Source organism: Struthio camelus, chromosome 24 (genome assembly GCF_040807025.1).
Source record: "Struthio camelus isolate bStrCam1 chromosome 24, bStrCam1.hap1, whole genome shotgun sequence".
NCBI lineage: Eukaryota > Metazoa > Chordata > Aves > Struthioniformes > Struthionidae > Struthio > Struthio camelus.
This window is the reverse complement of record NC_090965.1, coordinates 3047294-3065704: the sequence shown is the minus strand read 5'-3', so window position 1 is coordinate 3065704 and position 18411 is coordinate 3047294. Positions and strand designations below refer to the sequence as shown.

General features: G+C 42.5%; 2 protein-coding genes across 4 annotated transcripts in view; both read right to left on the bottom strand.

The window, feature by feature from the left end:
• The window catches only part of LZTR1 (leucine zipper like post translational regulator 1), a 42212-nt gene extending 28847 nt beyond the window's left edge, over positions 1 to 13365 (bottom strand). Inside the window, exons 1-9 of one of the 2 annotated variants that reach the window (XM_068918547.1) lie at positions 13136 to 13365; positions 12991 to 13053; positions 12842 to 12898; positions 12425 to 12504; positions 11931 to 12039; positions 10990 to 11073; positions 9367 to 9424; positions 8557 to 8696; positions 6847 to 7048 (exon numbers count right to left, since the gene is read on the bottom strand). In XM_068918547.1, coding sequence (XP_068774648.1) covers positions 6847 to 7048; positions 8557 to 8696; positions 9367 to 9424; positions 10990 to 11073; positions 11931 to 12039; positions 12425 to 12504; positions 12842 to 12898; positions 12991 to 13053; positions 13136 to 13311 — 969 coding nt within the window. In that variant the 5' untranslated portion in view covers positions 13312 to 13365. The remainder of the gene's footprint in view (positions 1 to 6846; positions 7049 to 8556; positions 8697 to 9366; positions 9425 to 10989; positions 11074 to 11930; positions 12040 to 12424; positions 12505 to 12841; positions 12899 to 12990; positions 13054 to 13135) is intronic. The other variant, XM_068918548.1, reaches the window with a different exon arrangement.
• Positions 13366 to 14196: 831 nt separating this feature from the next.
• IPO9 (importin 9) overlaps positions 14197 to 18411 on the bottom strand; it is a 46227-nt gene continuing 42012 nt past the window's right edge. For both annotated transcript variants that reach the window (XM_068918544.1, XM_068918545.1), the window contains exon 24: positions 14197 to 17933. In XM_068918544.1, coding sequence (XP_068774645.1) covers positions 17823 to 17933 — 111 coding nt within the window. In that variant the 3' untranslated portion in view covers positions 14197 to 17822. The remainder of the gene's footprint in view (positions 17934 to 18411) is intronic.

Genomic DNA, 18411 nt, shown 5'->3' with positions numbered 1-18411 from the left:
AGATGATTAGAGGGCTGGAGCACTTCTCCTAGGAAGAAAGACTGCAAGAGCTGGGCCTGTTCAGCCTGGAGAAGAGAAGATTGAGAGGGGATCTGATCAACGTGTACAAGTATCTGAAGGGGGAGTGTCAAGAGGATGAGGCCAGCCTCTTCTCCGTGGTGCCCAGCAACAGGACAAGAGGCAATGGGCAGAAACTGAACCACAGGAAGTTCCATCTGAACCTGAGAAAAAACTTCTTCACTGTGAGGGTGACAGAGCATTGGAACAGGTTGCCCAGAGAGGTAGTGGAGTCTCCTTCCCTGGAGATATTCAAAACCCGCCTGGATGTGATCCTGGGCAATATGCTCTAGAGGACCCTGCTTGAGCAGGGAGGTTGGACTAGATGATCTCCAGAGGTCCCTTCCAACCTAAACGATTCTGTGATTCCTTAGATAATTACTCCTTTCAGAATAAGGCAAAAGACTCATCCATCGTAGGTACTGATGGCTCATGGATCTGAGCACCTGGCAGTAAACAAAGTGCTGTTGGTCATCCAGGAAGCACTTATTATTTTTAAAAATCTGGAACGATGTTGAACACAGGTTGGGCAAAGGCTTCTTCCATCTTTAAAGAGCGAGCATCGAGCAAACTATAGGACAGTCACAGAATCACAGAATCGCAATCTCCATCCTTGGAGATATACAGAAATCGACTGGACAAAGTCCAGAGCAACCTGTTTTACCTGGACCTGCTCTGAGCAGGAGGTGAGACTTGATACCTCTAGAGGCTCCTTCCAACCAACCAGCTTCTGTGATTTTAAGACTTCCTCTTTTTGTTTAATGTATTTCAACTCCAAGCTGGGCTGGAAGCTCAGCTCAGGTCCTGTTATGAGGTATATAGCCTAAGATGAAAATTTAGCCCTTCCTTTCCCCCCTCGATTTTCCTGATTGTACTATACAAGAAGAGATAAAATTAACAAAACCCATCACTTTCATAAATACCTGGAGAGTATCTTATTAGAGGTCATTTCCATTCCTACCATTTCCACTGGTAGACACTTCTCCTGAAACCTCCAACACTGCACTACTGTTAGCCAGTCGGAAATATTTTGGCTACAACATATTTACTGAGCTCATCACAATAACGTTGCCAACATGGATTCATCACTGAACTTAAAAACAGTTTAAAACATAGGACATGCTCAGAAATTCACGTTTCCTCATACAAAGAAGTTAACAAAAAAGCTGTTTTCATGGATTGTGGCAGAGAACAAAAAGTTCAACATCACAAGGAAGAAACCTGTAACACAGGATAAATCACCAGATACAAAAGCAAAGTCGTAAATATGAGATTTTGCAGTTCTGGTTGCGGTAAGTAATAGGGGAAGGGACATGACTTGATGTTGCACTCTACGCTGAAGGAAAGATTTTCTTCCATTTGACATTCACTAGGGAGTACAGCATGGAAACAAAGAGGTTGGTTCTTTAAAAATAACACACAAGCATGTGCCAGTATCACTGCAAAGGTCTGGATCTGAGAACAACTAAATTGTTTAAAGACTGCTGTAATAACAGTACACTCTTTTCCTCTACAATCATTTTAACATAACTATTGCCAATTTTAAAAGTAATATTAACGTATAACTCAGAGAGGATTAGGGATAGTTTAAAGAACAAGCATTTTCAAATCCATTGAACGTGTTTCAGAGCATCATACACTGCAGTCTAACAACAAATTGTAAAATCAAATGAACGACTACTTGCTTCTTTTTGGCGCTGTCACGCGCATTCAAAGACTAAATTACCATAGCAGTACTTCTGGGATCTTAAATCTGACTTCCCGTATAAAATAACCTTCAAGACTTCTTTGAATTACCACTGACATGGAGCTTTTCTTTTAGGAAAACCTTCTGTTCCAGAAAACATCAAATCCTGTTTCAGAAGTAGTGGAGAATCTACCAAGAAACTCTGATAAAATGTTCCAATGTCCAACCCTCATTCTTTAAAATCTGTAAACTTTTATATACTTTTTTTTATTTTAGTCTCAATATATCTAGGCTCAACTTTCAGCCACTAGATCTTGCCTCGTAATTTACCAATTGATTAAAAAGCTCCTGCTCCCCAGGTAGGCTTTTCTAAACAGTGAAGAATTAATTTCCTAAACCTTCCCTTAAGAGACTGAGATTCACGACTGTTTCACTATGTTTTCCAGTCTTTAACCATCTTCAGAGTGCTTCTCTAAATAATCTTCTTGATTTGTGGACACAAGAGGGTAAGATATTACACTGGAAGATTTAGCTATGAGCAGAGGAATAACATATTTATGTTACTAAATGCTACTACACTATGCCAACTTGTAGAGCCAAGAATATCGTCGGCACATTTTACATCACAGGGAGCTTGTCATCAAATACCCACAATGACTAAAGTTTTTATAAGTCATCATTTCCAAACATACTGTAAGGGAAACTATTAAGTATAGCCCACATTTCCTGTTCTCAGATTTACTGCTTTACGTACATACTGAAATATGTATTGTTTGTCTGTGCTCACCTCAACAAGAAATCCAAATCATGTCTAGCGGTCTGTTCTTTTAATAAATTATTGGCAAATGCCACACAAGAAATTAATATTAGGGGAAAGCTGTGATTTTCGGTTTTCTTTCAAGGTCACTGACAAAAGTTTTAAATAGCGCAGCAATAAGAACTGGCCCCTGAAAGACCTAAGCAGAATTTGTACGCTGACTAACTATTCCTCATACAAAACCGTGTTTCATTTCTTTCAATTATCCAAGTTTATATCTGTTGCATGTGAGCCATGTTCATCCTGTATTGTTCTAGCTTCTCACTGATAAATGTCCTACACAAACATGTTTCTTCTGCTTATCATCCAGGTAAGCCTCAATTTTCCTTTTCTCTGCAAGAATTCTGTAAAAGCACATAATAAAAATCACTCAGAAAGGAGACAAATGAAGAGCTGACAAGCAGAGGTCAAGGTGCTAACGATCTTAACTATATTTACTCTGACTAACCAGATTTTTATAAATCTTATCCTTTTCAAAATTTCTGTCACCAGTTTATTGAGCATGAACTAGAAAAGGTCACTGGCACAAAGATCCTAAATATTTTTTGATTTCTTTCTGAAAAGGATGCAAGTCTGAATACCACATATTACCTAGGATCATAAAAAAAAAATCTGTTTTCTCTTTGGAGTGTGAAACGCTAAATGTTATCTCTACTAGCAGAGGATGACACCCTGAGAATTACACTCATGGCATCCAAAGGTAATGAGATCTTGTCAAGGGCCTCACCGCAGGAAGCTGAGGGTTTTTTTCACACAATAGCATGACTCTCTTCCCTGAAGATACTTTAGTGGGTATAACTGATCTCTTCATAGGGAAACTGAGGCAGACCCATCCACAATAGGACGATTAAATCCTTTTAATCCCTCTTGGCTGCCCACAAACCATGTCACTGTAATCCATCTGAAGAGGAACTCTAGAGCTGTGCCTCCGAGTAAGCCCAAAAAGGTTACCACCGCCTTAACCTCCCTATTTTTGCTGAGGACGGGACCTGAGTGCCATATTTGTGTCTGCTGGGAGGCGAACGCGCAAGATGCGCCATTTTCCCTCTTATTGCCTACTGATGTGTTGTGCTCTTCCAGCTCGCTTTAGAAAGCCCAGGATATTTTGAGTTCAGAAGGAAATCTCAAGGCCAATACAGAAAGAGGAAAATATATATATATTTTTAATCCTTCGATATCGCTATACGGAGCGATATTCTGGCACCTCAGGAAGCTTGGCAGCGTTAATCAGACACACACGGAGTCGGACCTGAGATTCCTCTAAGTGCCTTAGAAAAGTAGAAACCCCGGCTGTGAGATCATCTCACACAGAAGGAAGGGATGGAGAATTGGTCTGTACGCTCTGTAAAATACACACACGCATATACTACAGTAACAAGAAAAAGGCATCTGTAACTAAGGATTTCAACGGTGCAGTTAGGAAAGCACATCTTGCCATTTTGGAGACATCCTAAAAGCATAAAGAAAGGGTCCCTGGCATATTTTGGCAGTACTGATCTGTTTTCATTTTAGTTCCTCCTCTTCCTACTTTTAAGCCAATCCTCTACGCCACCACAAAGCACTATCAACAATTCTGAGAGATCGAGACAGAGAAATTTTAAAAACTCCACTGCCATATTTGTTTCTAGTCATTGCTCTACTCCTTTACCCAAAATACAGGTAACACCACACTGTCTCAGTGCACCTGTAGAGAGTGATGCTCGATTGCTGCCTGTTCTCCCACAGCTATATCTGGTCAAGAACTGCTTCAACATCCTTCTTGGAACTAACCCCCTAGCACTGTTATAAGTAACCCCCATGTTGTGCCACCATCACAAGGCAAAAAACTCCAACCTTTCTCAGTCTTACTCTACAACACGTCGCCTTCCATGATTTCCTCAGCAGGGGCAAATACTTTTTCTGCCTGACTGCCTACAGTCTATTTCTATCAATGGTATGTTTAGGTCCGAAAAGTCCAAATCATTTCCTTGATCAATCTGAAAAGCTTCTCGGGCCTGGTTGTATGATGTAGTTCAGAGAATAATAAAGATTGGAACTGCAGCAGTTATTCTAGTTCAGCGTGCATATAAGGAAGGCCTTTTGCAAAGCGCTTTAAAATCATTACTGAATTAATGACTAAATTGGCACCAATCCCTCTTATTCTGGACTCTGGAGACTTTACCCACTCAATGCTAAAAAGTCCAGAGAAGAAAGAACTAAGGAAATGCAGCACATGAATATATAGGAGAAGTGAAATCCACTTTTTCTATAAAAGTTAACCCGTTCACATGTATTTTCTGACCGCCGCCCTGTCAAGCAAAGTTGCAATACAGCATTTCCGAGGTAAGGAACATACCACAAGAAAATCCAAGGAGAACATATGCCATACAATCCATCCATCAAAACAAATCATCAACTCAAAAGCCAAGACAGAGCATCCTACTGCACGCTAAAAGTGATCACGATCACTTCAAGTATAAACAGAATACTTGAAGCGTTGAGATAACATTGCCCTCAATGTGTTCTACTTTGTTTCATCTTTATGGGAATCGAGTTGTTTATAGATATGGATAAGAAAGAAAATTTGTGCAAGTTCCAAGAGTGTCCTGGGACTAATACAGTATTAGGGATTCACTGCCACTGTTAAAAGTCTTTACTGAAAGCCCATAGGAACTTCAGGAAAACAATTCTGAGAAATGATCTACTTATCACTCCAGAATTAATACTTCTTCAGAAAGTCAAAAGTCTCTCAGGCCTTGCAGTTAATCTGTCTTAAGAAAATTTACAACCGCTTGTTTCAGCAGTGCTTCAATCTCACTTTCCATTTTCACAAAATTAGTCTCTAGATGCCGTAGCTGCGGGAGAAACTTCAAAACGTAACACATGCAACTAACAGACAGATACCTGCCTGGCACTGCAGACAGCAGTGTCTTTAATAAAGTTGGGGACGTTGTTTTATTAATTCCATGTGAAAATATATCAACTTTGTAAGATATAAAATGGGCTACTTTGAAATACTTCGGTCAAATAATTTTCTAAAACCAGGCCCGCATGCGTTGTTATTATAAGCGCTGTGCGTAATGGTATTTTCCTGTTCATCAAATGCTGAATTACATACCTTTGCAGACAAACTAAAATACAGTGCAACAGTCAAAGATGTGAACACCTCAGTCATAAAAATGCTGACAAAATTAATAACTGTGCATTTCAACCTTATTCATGTAATATCCAGCGCTTTAAGGTATTACCTTAACTCTGCAGTTCTCTATACAGCACACAAATATCAAGTATTTCTTCACCTCACGTCAGCTAACACAAACACTCTAAACCTAGTATTAAACCAGTTGAAGTATTTTACTGTGGCTTAAGGCAAAACCTATTAAAAAGAACAAATACAGTCAATGTAACCATTCTAAATTCAGGAAATATACATTTAAATATGAGCTCTGAGAAACCTAATCTTTTTTTGCGTTCTAGGAATTGCTAGGAGGCTATGGAAATCATATTTACAAATACGGTGCAAACCCTCAGCACTTCACCTTTGCAATGCCAGGTTATCCCAGAGATGCTTATCTATCAATATGCTATGCAAAAAAATTGACATGTTAACACATAGTCGCTGCCCAAAAAGGACATATTAATATGTTCTTAATCTTTATTATTGTACCTTCTCATTTTTGGATGTTTACTTGGCCATCAATAGTCTATTGCCTTTTCATGTTCATATTAACAGCGAGTTTTTTGATTGCATTTTATATATTTTATTAATGCACATACGTTCCAAAATAAGCCATTCCTGAGCTTCCCTGTTATCCCCAATTTTACAACCATACCTTTATATGTGAACACTTCACACTTGACCTAAAAGAGAAATGCTATTCTGTATAATTACAGAATTTAAGATTTTACAGCAGCACAGGAATTATTGCAGTGAAAACAGCCAATACCTTCCTTGTCTAGTCTGGAATTCTGCTTCAGGGGACTCACACAGGAAACAAACCAACAGATGGCCCACATGGTGAGTTTATTCCTAATCTTTAGCAGATATTGGTTGACTCCAGACTTGAATTACAAGTGTTTTACAAGATTTCTAAACAGTACTAAGGAAGGTTTTTAATGGGTCGGCATTAACTTTTAAAGAATGTTGACCACACTATTCCAACTGCTTGACCCTTAGTGGGAAGAAGCTATTGTTATTTAATTAAAATTTTCTGTCCCTGCGCATGACATGTCCATAGTATGGCACCAAGAGATGGATCAAAAAAGAGAGAGTGTAAACGGAAAAAACAAATGCTGAACTTTTTACCTCACTGTCTGGACTGGGCTGGATAACTTCCCAGGTCTGCGAGTCCACATCATAGCAGTGAAGTTCATTAGGCAATGTGTTATCTGCTGCACCACCAAACACATAGAGATGCCGATCAAATGCAACCATTGTGTGGCCATATCTTCGCTGTGGAGGAGGAGGGGAGCCTCGAAGTAAGTGCTCAGTAGGAATTCGTGTCCAGCTGGGACATAAGACATGAAACGCAGTTTAACTTTTACAATTCTGTTCTGCAAAGTGAGTTTTCTGACTCTCTCTCAGATTATACAAATTAGGAAGAGGAGCCCGTTACAGTAGTTACTGGGTCTATAGCACGGCAGACAACTACTAATCCTTCAAATTTCTGAGACCTACATCAACTCCATGCTGTCAAGCTTCTAACTGAAAACGCTATAAAGGCAAAACGGTTCCACTAACTACTTATATCACCATACATTTTAACAGCTAACCATTCTAATCAAATGGCAAGTCTGATAAGGTCTCGCATTTTGATAAGGTATCACATAGTTTAAGATTAAGAATCTTGCAATATTTCAACCAAGGATTTACAGCATTTCACTTTTGTTTCATTTGCGGTTCAGCTTCAGCCCTGACCAAAATTGTGCTTGGTCAATTATAGTTTATTAATGAGTCTGGCAACCAGAGAAATCAGGCACTTTTTGGCCTTTCTCCTATCAGGAAGGCCACGTTTTCAGATCAACGGTCACCACTCTGAGCAACAGCCACACCAAACGTCTTGAATTCCAAGAAGCAGGAAAATCAAATGATGACAAATCAGTGTTGAAAATCTGGACTGCACCTCGGTATTCCTCAATTAGGATGTAATTTATGATCATCTTATCTCTCCAGTTCTGGAATTTTCAAGTCACTTTTCATCCAACCACATCCAGATTTTTACCGATATATTTCATCACAATCAAATTATTTTCTTTTAAGACTAGGAGCTAACCAATTAAAACTTATTATAAAATATTGGAATTTCCCATCTGGAAATGTACATGTGAGATGCAGAATCAGACACTCCCCCACTTGGGATTGGCCATAGAGTAGTTTTGTTCTAAGGAATTAGTACTATCACAAAGTTGCTCCTTTTCACTATTCAGCAAGAAACTTCTTTAACAGTTCCGCTAAAGACACTACCAGGAACTGAATGAGAAAAATCATTAGCTACAGCAATGCATTAGTTGTGCATGTCAGATATGTAATAGGATTTCTGAACAGATAAGGTACCCTTTCCCCAAGTGTGATGCTTCAAAATGATATCTTTATTGAAATCACTCAGTTTACCTAATTTCAAAAGATATCGTCCATTCTGTACAGTTCCCAATGGTTTCAGTATGAACTGGTATTACACAGGACCTCCCAAAAATTGTTTTTAATCAAGTATGTACACAATGACTTTTAGTAACATAATATTCGGCTTCCAGTTCTGAATAAACTGAGATCAATCGTTATTACGTAAAGTGAATCTACAGGACTTCCTGTACTTCTGTCAAAAAACAGAGAAAATACATGGCAAACTACAAAATCTCATTAAAATAGTTCTTTTTATCTTATTTGAACTGGAAACTATCTACCTTTCTCAGTCATGAGATTTAGTATTCTTCCTCAATACTTTTAAGTACTTGCATTTCTCAGTTCAAGTAGTCAAGGATTATGAGGATATTGTTTGACTTAATTGTCTACACTTACATTTTTTCCTTGAATTCAAACTGAAAGAGATTATTGGTAATCTTTGCTCCACTCTGGCCAGAAAAAACAAACATCTTGTCTTTGCAAACAGCTACAGGAAAATTACAGCATGAAGGAGGGATCTCACCACTTTGCTCAATCTGAAAGATAACAAAGTTCAAAAAAAATAAATCGGTTTTCTCTTTGGAGTGTGAAATGCTAGATTTTCTCTCTACTAGCAGAAGATGACACCCAAAGTGTCAAAACAAACCAAGTATTTTTGTAGTGCAAAGCTACGCATGTTGAAGTATGCTGTAACCCATGTAATACAGCAGATAAAGACAGACCACATAGTAGCAATCCTTCCAGACAATCAAGACCCCATAAATTTGTCTAAAGTTAATTAACTAATGCTGCGCCTGCACATCTGCACAAACTAATTTTACCAAAGAAAAAGAAAGGCTAGAAGGGTGTACTTTTAAAGCTCCTGACGCTGTAAGGATCACGACTCTGATCTTGATAGCTAGTGAGCAAAGTTTCCAGTCTACGGCAGTGACTGAAGTGGGAAATGCAGTCCTTTTTTCATAAGTGGCATAAAAAAAAGTCCACTATTGGCAGACTAGGTCCTGCTCACATATTCAGAAGCAAAATCATACTTTCATACACACCTCATTCTCTGGACAAACAAAAAACAAATTTGAACACTGTTTCTTTTCATGCGTGTGACATATATAATGGAGAGAAATATGATCTAACATAGTAAATTTTAAATGAACGTATATGAAAATTAAAAAAGGAAATTCTGTGTTATTTCACCTTTAAGCTTCTTACCTCTTCCCAACACGTCAGCTCTCTGTCCTGTAGGCCAATCGTCCACATATCATTTAACCTAAATTATAACAAAAAATACCTGATTTGAAACCGTTTATTGGTGGTTATTTTTAGCTTATGGAGTTGAAAGGACAAAACACATATTTCATCAGCATTCCTCCTCCTGCACAGGAAAAATCTGCTATTTCTCCTAGCAGAGAAACCTATTGGAATATTTTTGTCCTACACCTAAAGCTTATACCACCATCTATCATCTCCTATAAGCCTCCTTCAGCATCCTTCTGGTTGGTTGTGTGCTACAGTTGACAACTATAAACTGCAACTCTGCCTGGAGCTTAAGGATTTGAAAATTTAATCTTGGAGATTTTTACAGAAATTCCCCTTATTATCCTGCTTTCTTTCACCTACTCTTTCACTTACACCTACACCTAAGCCCTGATACCGACCACAGTAATTAGTTATGTGGCTGAATCCTGCCTCAAATACATAAAAGGATGAAAAGGGTAACCTGACACTTCACTGACTACTGCATAGGACTCTGCTGTTTCCAGTACAAGTTACTCGCAGACGATCACAAACATTTCTTTAGTTGAAATCTGCCTGGAGGTGCCTCTTCCACAAAAACATATTTTTAACACGATCTTGGTAAAATAGATAGCTCCTCTCACCCAATCCCACCTTTCAGCTATCCAAGGTCCTTGGGGAATTCCTTAAGCTGGAACTAAGCAACTCCACAGACTCATTCATCTTTCTCAAATTCCTCTTCTAGAAATAAAGAAAAGATCCCATATGCTTTTTCCATATGCATTGCAAAATGTCCACAAAAATTTCCATTTAACTGCAGCTCTCCTGGAGACTGTGAGGAGCTGGTATCTTTTTTCCAGATTCTCATCGGAAGAAAAGGCAGCCCAGTAAGTTGACGCACCTCCTAGTTCATGCTGATTTCTGTATGCTTTGCTGATGCAAATACTGTGCATGATCATAAGAAACTTCTCATCTTCACCAAGATAGAAAAAAAAAAATGCCTGTGCAGAACTGATTCTTCCCCAAGGGACTGATAGCAACAGTGAAGAACTTGCCATCTGGAACAAAGCACCAGAATTCTCCCTAACTTCTCAGCACCACTCACTTCCAGTCTTTTCTTATCCAAAATCTCATCTGCCTTAGAAGCAAACAAGTCTGTCATCTCAGTGCAATATCCCACCAGAAGTGCCACATGTTTTCAGAGGAAAAGCTGGCATATTGTTTTCAGTTCCATCATAGGACTTCACAGAAAAACCCTGCTTTTTTCCTCAAAGCTTGTAGCAACATCAGAAGGCCTGTGGCATATTGGAAAATGCTCACTTGCCAAATCCAAAGATCACTTAGCATCCTCGCAATCAAGCAGGTGATCAGTTTATGCATCCTCAAACATTCCGAGTCACCAGCTTTTTAATGTATACTTATGTGAACATGAGCCAGTGAATTGCAAAGGTCTACAATGCTCATCAATAAGCTAGGCTTCGCAAAGCTCTAGTTATGTGTTTAAAACACTTGGAATAGGAAAACATCTCTACGGAAGTGAAAAGTGAGTGACTGGGATGTTACAAAAGGGACCAAGGAGAGAGTGATGCCGTTACTTACCGCGCATTGCCATCATATCCTGCAAAGATCCACAGCTTGTCGCTATACACTGTTGCACCATGAGCTGACCTCGCAACTGGCAATCTGCAATTGAGGAGATTTAAAAATAATTAAAAAAAAAAATCTTAACTGACCAGGAAAGGTGCTATAAGGATCTGCATCATAGCTAAAACACACATTTCACAAGAATAAAAGCTCCCTATATTAAATGCCTTCAAGCTAGGAAATTGCTACTGTCATACACTGTCAAAGCACACAAGAAGAAGCCCTTGTCCAGGGCTGCAGAACTTTACACTCTGCTTCCTTCATGAGAAAAAATTATCTCAAAAAACCAAAAAAAATCCAATGAATTCCTTGCCAATCTTCAAACGTTCTTAAGTATTTTTTGAAAGCTGGCTAAATTGTAGAGGACAATATCATTGTCATTATGGCGAAGTGGCAATTTACATGCGATAAAATAATCCTACGTGTATTTTCACCTACTAAGAAGGTGGAATGCATAAATGAGATCAGGGTCAGAGCTCACAATATATTTTTGGGATCGTTTAGTCATAGCATTCATGAGATACAGTGCCACAATAAAAAATCAATCCTATGATTTCTTCTCCCTAATTTGTGTTGTTTTTACCAAATCAATCAAGAAGTGCTGTACAAAACTGTGACGCCACAAGTCCAGGAGACATAACGTTAGCTTGTTTGAGAAGGTAGTGGTCATTTATGCAGTATGCAGACCTGCAGCTGCGGGGAAAAGCACAGCTTTTAAATGTGCTGAATTTTTAAATGTTCTTATTGATTCTTTACAATCAATGTAAAGGACTGTGCACAGTCCTAGCACTTTAATACTAACAGTGTAACTATTTGTAACTATGTGCTACTGTAAGTACTTGCTGAGTAACACCCAAGTCCCCTTGAAGAGCGGGGCAATGATGCCAGCTCCTTACCTGCCTTCAGTCTTCCACTCTGTCCATTGTCCAGTTGCAAATTTATATTCAAAAAGATCGTTTTTATTCTTCAAGTTGGAATTGGAATAAATGTCTCCAGTATAGCCACCTGGGCAATAACAATTTTATTAGACTATTTCAAGAGAGCATATATACTTGTAGTCAATATATTAGAAGAAATTTAAGTTTACGTCACTCAAACAAAAGTTATTTGACTGCTGGAACGCTAAACATGGGAGGCTTGTCCTCCAACCTTACTTCTATCCCTAAAGAAATGCTACGGCACTGAGCTTCAAGTTTTCTTTACCTTAGACAAAAGAGTAAAGCTATTTCAAAGCTAAGGTCCAAATCACAGTCAACCACGAAAAACACCAGCTTTCCTATTGAATGAGATCCTCTTGACGCTCTGTAGGAAACACCTTGCTCTGTTTTAAGAGAGGACAGACACATCTATCGTCCCAAGGGCACGCAGCTGTAACCTGCCGCTGTCTTACCAAACACAAACATGCTGCTCCCATAGACCACAGCCGAATGGTGGTATCGCGGTGCTGGCGGCGTCCCCGTGGTAAAAGCCCTGTGCAACAGTTAGAACAGTGGCAATCAAACAACACTGTCGCGCTTCGGGCATTCAAAGCTGCTGTGCGGGTTCAACGCGGAAACAGGCGTTAAGAGTTATTCTACCGGTCGCGAGGGGGCATTTTCACTCTTTTTGGTTTAACTACGTGACCTAAGATCTGGTGCTAGACTAAGAGTGGTAAATAAAAGCTGCATGCTGGGGCCGGGGGGCTCGCCCTCCGCGAGGGGCTGTGCAGAGCCCCCAGCCGTTACACCCAGCATAACGGCGCCGCGGGGGGACGAGGCGTCTCGCAGCCGCGCGGGGCGGCAGAGGGCCGGGGCGCAGCGCGGCCCACCTGCACCAGGAGCAGTCCTTCACGTCGAAGCGCAGCAGGTCGTTCAGCATCGTCTTCCTGCGGGAGGGACGGGAGAGGCGGCTGAGGGGGGGGGGGGCGGCGCGGCGGCCCCGGCGGCCCCGCTCCCCTCGGCCCCGCCGCGGCCTTACCCGTTGTCGCCGCCGAAGACGTAGATGGCGTCCCGGTAGGCCACCACGGTGTGCTTGCTGCGCCTGCGGGCGGCAGAGAGCGGCGGTCAGGAGCCGCCGGGACCCACCACCACCCCCCGCCGCCGCCGCCGCCGCCGCCGCTCACCGGGCCCCCACGAACTCGTCGCAGGGCGGGAGGCGGCGCCACCGGTGCACCGTCTCGAAGGGCCCGAAGTTGAGGGTGAGGTACTCGACGCTGTCCGAGCAGCTGTGGTCGAAGTCCACGCTCGGCGCCACCTTGGAGCGCCCCGCGCCGCCCGACGGCGCCCCGGCCGCCGCCATGGCCCGCGCCAGCCCCGCCGCCGCGCACCAACCGGCGAGCCCGCCCGCCGCGGGACTACAGCTCCCGGCGTGCCCCGCGACTACAGCGCCCGGCTTGGCTCGTCCTCCCGCCGCGGGACTACAGCTCCCGGCGTGCCCCGCGACTACAGCGCCCGGCTTGGCTCGTCCTCCCGCCGCGGGACTACAGCTCCCGGCGTGCCCCGCGACTACAGCGCCCGGCTTGGCTCGTCCTCCCGCCGCGGGACTACAGCTCCCGGCGTGCCCCGCGACTACAGCGCCCGGCTTGGCTCTACCGCCCGCCCCGCGGCTACAGCGCCTGGCACGGCCGTTCCCTCCGCCGCGGGACTACAGCTCCCGGCGTGCCCCGCTCCGGGGCGGGGGGCGCACCTAGGCAGCACGTAGCGGCGGGTTCAAGTCCCACGCCCGCAGGACCAAGGGTGGGCAGGTGGGTGGACCCGCAGCGCTCCAGCCTGCTCCTGGCACGGCAGGGAAGGAGCCGCACGCACCTTGCCAGCTTCTCAAGGGGTCCCGAAAGTCATTTTCCTCATTCAGTCCAGCAGCCTGGGCTCCACAGGGGCCAGAAGGCCACCCAGGCCTGCTCTGGTGCCCTATAGCAACCCCACGCCGCAGGCGGGATTCATGCGAGGTGGCCGCACGCACAGGCGGCGCAGTCACAGTGCCCAGCTGCTGGCCCAGCTTTGGAGAACAAGGGCCTAAAACACCTTAACCAGCTCTGTGCGCTGCAAGAGTCAAACCCCAAAGAGGCAAAACACCCTTCGAAGCAGGGCGTCAGGCCTGGCCCGGCCCGGGATGCCAGATTGGCGCAGCTGAGGGTGCTCTCCCTCCTCGTTACCAATCTCTGTAAGACTCGGAGGCAAGGCACGCTTATACATTAAAAGATTTTATTAATACAAAAAAATACCAAGAACAATACTCATGAATAGGCGTAAAGTCTCCATCCAGAGTCACAGCTGATTGAGTCACTATTTAAATTATATTCTGTGGCTATCGGACCTTCATGCTATTCTAGCAAGATAAAACCCAGTGTGCAAAAACACAATTGGCATCTCCTCCGCGAGGAGCTTTGACAAGGATGCAAAAGTGCCAGGCACTGATTTCGGAAGTGGCAAAGGCTCATGGATGTCCAGTAGTAGCCTCAGTCCCATCCTTCTTTTTAACTAAGTATAAAAGGGAGCTTGGTTTTCATAACATGGAGTTAGTAACCTTTAGTGAGGGTTAGTTTAGTTTCTTTTCACAGTACACAAGTAAAATGGGCATTCCACATCTCAACACTAGACCTTAGACAGCTTTCCAGACATTTCACCGTATTTCATCCTGAGCAATTACCTCACGCTACTGGCTCAGATTTATTTCAGCAAAGCCGATGACCCTCCAGTCATCACTTGTTTAAAGATATATAGTGTCACATTCTGAGAATTTTTAAAGGGAGGAAGAGAACACAGGGAAAGCAGAAGGCAAAGGAGTAACATCAGTACAGGCACCCATGGGACCACTTAAGGCTCTTTCAACCATCTCCATCATGCACTGTAGCTCTCATCCTTTATTCAGCCTCTCTCCTATGGGAAGCTCAAGTCAGTATATTTCTTGCCTGAAAGCGTCCTGCACGCTGTGAGTTTGCTTGCAGTGGAGCACCCGCTGTAGACAAACTAGGCTGTTCCTGTTCCCCTTGACCCACAACACGCAGACAGGCCCAGGATCATCTCAAAGGCTGCTCCCAAACTGAATTTTAAATCAGCACTCTTGCATAGTGGCACTGCACTTGGTCAGCTCATTCTGCTGGAAGGGGCCCAGGTGGGTGCACATGAACCAAATGCAACAGGAAGGACAGTGCAGAGCACTAGTTCCCAAAGAGCCACCATTTCCCCCCCCCACTCCTTCCCATCTCACTGGTTGCACTCCTGGAAAGAGCAAGCCCTTGATACCTGCAAATCAAAGAGCAGCTTCTAACCAATGCACTGAAGAGCTCCGATAGGAACTCTGTAAGAAACTGCCCATCACTTACTCACGGGACCCTGCAAATCCAAAGAAATCCTTAGATACAACTCAGGATGAGGAATGGTGCTAAGCTGCACCCATTTTTCATGTTTTTGCTTAAACTCGTCATCCAACTTGATGCACCTTAAGGGTGCATAAAGCAAGTACAGTTAAGGCACACGAGTCAACTTCCAACTGAAAGCACATGAACCCTACCAGCCCCTCTCCACAAAGCCCTAACGAGCCAGACAAGTATGTGGTCCATTTCTTACCGATGCCTAAAGCACATCCAGGTGCTTTCAAGTGTTAGGTATCCACTTACCTCAAACAATGAATGACTATTTTCAAGTTCTGCTGTCAGTTCCTGGGGTAAAGTATTTGATAGCCCTTCTTAATTTTGTAACTTGCAATGAAAATTTAGATTTGGTCTTCACTCTTCTGTTCCATTGACTTACAAACTGTTTTCATGCAGTACAGGCCCATTCCGATATTCAGGGGAGGAATGTCAGCTAGCAAACATGGTCCTGTCTCTTCTCTCAGCTGGGACTGGTCACTCAGTTGATCCTTTTGTACAGCTATCAGGCACTGCAGCCATCTATTTCTCAGTTTCCTCATGAGACTGCACTGCTTAGTTTAACTTGTCAGCCCATTTCAATGAAAGCTATGAGACACACGTACCTCGAACAAAATTCCTAGAAGACTTGGCGGGGAGGGGGAGACTAGAGAGGAGACAGAGCCACAGCAGAGCGCACACTGAAGGGAAGGCCATGGCACAAAATTGAATTAGTTTTATACACCAGAGAACCGACAGGGAAGAAAAATTGAGACTCAACTGCATGGAAACTTTCCAGAGCTCATACCTTTAGAATTAGACACAGACTAATCCAAAGCCACAAAAAATAAAATCAGGCTTCATAAATTCTACTTGCCATGGAGTTATTCATAGAAAACTACTGAGAAATCAAAGATGGGACAGATCAATCTACAGGCATGTAGCAAGACGTGTGGGATTCCCTCTATTTCTGCTTGTTCTTAGGCACAACATGAGGGCTTTAGGCATGAGAGGGGAAGCAATGTCAGCTTTAGAATTTAGTGTTATTTTACCATTATCCCACATATGCTAAACAAATTGTGTTGTGCCATCTTTGTTCATTTAAAAAAAGTAATTCATCACCCCCTGCTGGTAAGAAAAGTGAAAAGCCATACGGTAAATTAGACCAGTAAGATGCATACATATTCCAGCTCTTTGGAAGCTTTTAAATACAACTTCAAAGCATTTTATTCCACAAAGGAACAGCAAGTACCTTTCTTAAGAAAGGAAACTCTATAATGGATCACTCTTTCTTTTAAGCAGAAGATGATGTAACCATTACAGGACTCCCTTTCTGTCCAGATGACTCCTGTGAAATACCCTAACAACCTCCAGGTGGCACATATAGGAGATCTCCTAAGGAGAAATATGTCTTAAAAAGCAATTTCGGGAAACAAGTGCAATTTCCTTTCAACTCTGTCTTATAAGAAGGATACCAATGTATATTTTAATAGTTTTATTTTAATTTTCCCCAAGGGGGAACCAAAGGCAGAGAGGTGTTGTGAGATACATCACGCTGTTCTTATGGGTAAATCAATTTGTAAATGTTATTTTACCACTCTATAAAAATACACACAGGAGTGTGAAGGAAGCAAAGTAGATCAGAGTGGCTGTTATGGAGCAAATGCATTAAATATAATCAGATTTTCCCCCTAAAAATTGTGGCTCCTTGTGTTCCATAAAACCAAAGTCTTTAGTAGCCACATGCCACAGGAACAGAAATTAAGTGGTAGCTTCCTTTAAGCATGTGCACACAAAAGCATTAGTAAAGAACTGCTCCCATGGGACTAGAGAGTAGATGTGAGCAACAAAGCTCCATCCACACTAGGAAAGAAGATATGCAGTTATTTTTATTGTCTCAGCTTCCCATCCAAACTCCTGTAAACAGGTTCCATACCATTCAGGCATCTCTGATAAAAGAGTCTATAGTTCTATAAAAAGAAGTCACACTGTAAGATCCAGATATTTACCCTGTATGTGTTATGTGAGCACAAAGAGGAACAACCTTCCAATTTCAAGACACATCCAAGCAATTTGTAAGTGACCTGATTCCTTTCTCTGTCCATCTGTGCTGTGTGAAATTCAGTTTAAGTGCCTCTTGACAGGCAGAGACAGTTTGCTTTTAAAAATATTTAAGGACACATTCTTTTAAGAACTTCCTGGAACATTACTGTGGAAAATGAAAGTGCTCCCTTGGTGAGATTAATGTGCAAAGCTCTACAGACTTCCGTCTTTGCTGCTTGCTTAGTATTCCTTCCCTTAGCAGATTCATGATAAGATGAGGCTCAATACTTCGCAATGAGGCCCATCATCCACCTGTAACAAGCAGGTGGACACTGGAAAATGTTTCATGTTTAATCATAAAACGTGGAATAAGCCAGAAAAATATTGTTCAGATATGATCAGTATGGTCTCTTGATTGGGTTTATATACCAATGGCCTGTAACACTCGCTTTTCATTCTCATTGAGATGGTCTGAAAACATTGCATAGCACGGCTGCTGTGCAAACTGACACAGGAAGTCAGTGAGATAGGCCTAAAAAGAAGACAAAAAGATCAAGTTAGCATTGCTTCACTTTGGAAATTCTGTTTCTTTCGTGTATCAAAAGGTAAAACTAACATACACCAAATAAAACAAAGGCAATACAGGGAACGTGGAGAAGGGATGCAGAAGGACGGGAGGCAGCAGAGGGGAAAGGCTGGTAAACAGCTTCCAGGTGGTGTTAAAAAGCAGGGTCAAAGTATTGCCCAGGAACTGTGACTGGATAGGAGCACCTCCAAGTGGAACATTCAAGTTCTGTAACGTTCAGTCTCCACCAGCTTTTGATCTCATCAAAGAGCTACGAGGAGCCTCAACCCCTGCCCACAAAGGGTCGTTGATTCACATTTCCAAATTATAGATATTGCTACAATAAGAAACAATGGCTCAGGGCGTTCTTTGGATACTCAGCACTTCCCAAAGCAATTTCAATAAACTGAGTACATTCAGGACAACAATCGTTATCCGGTGTCAG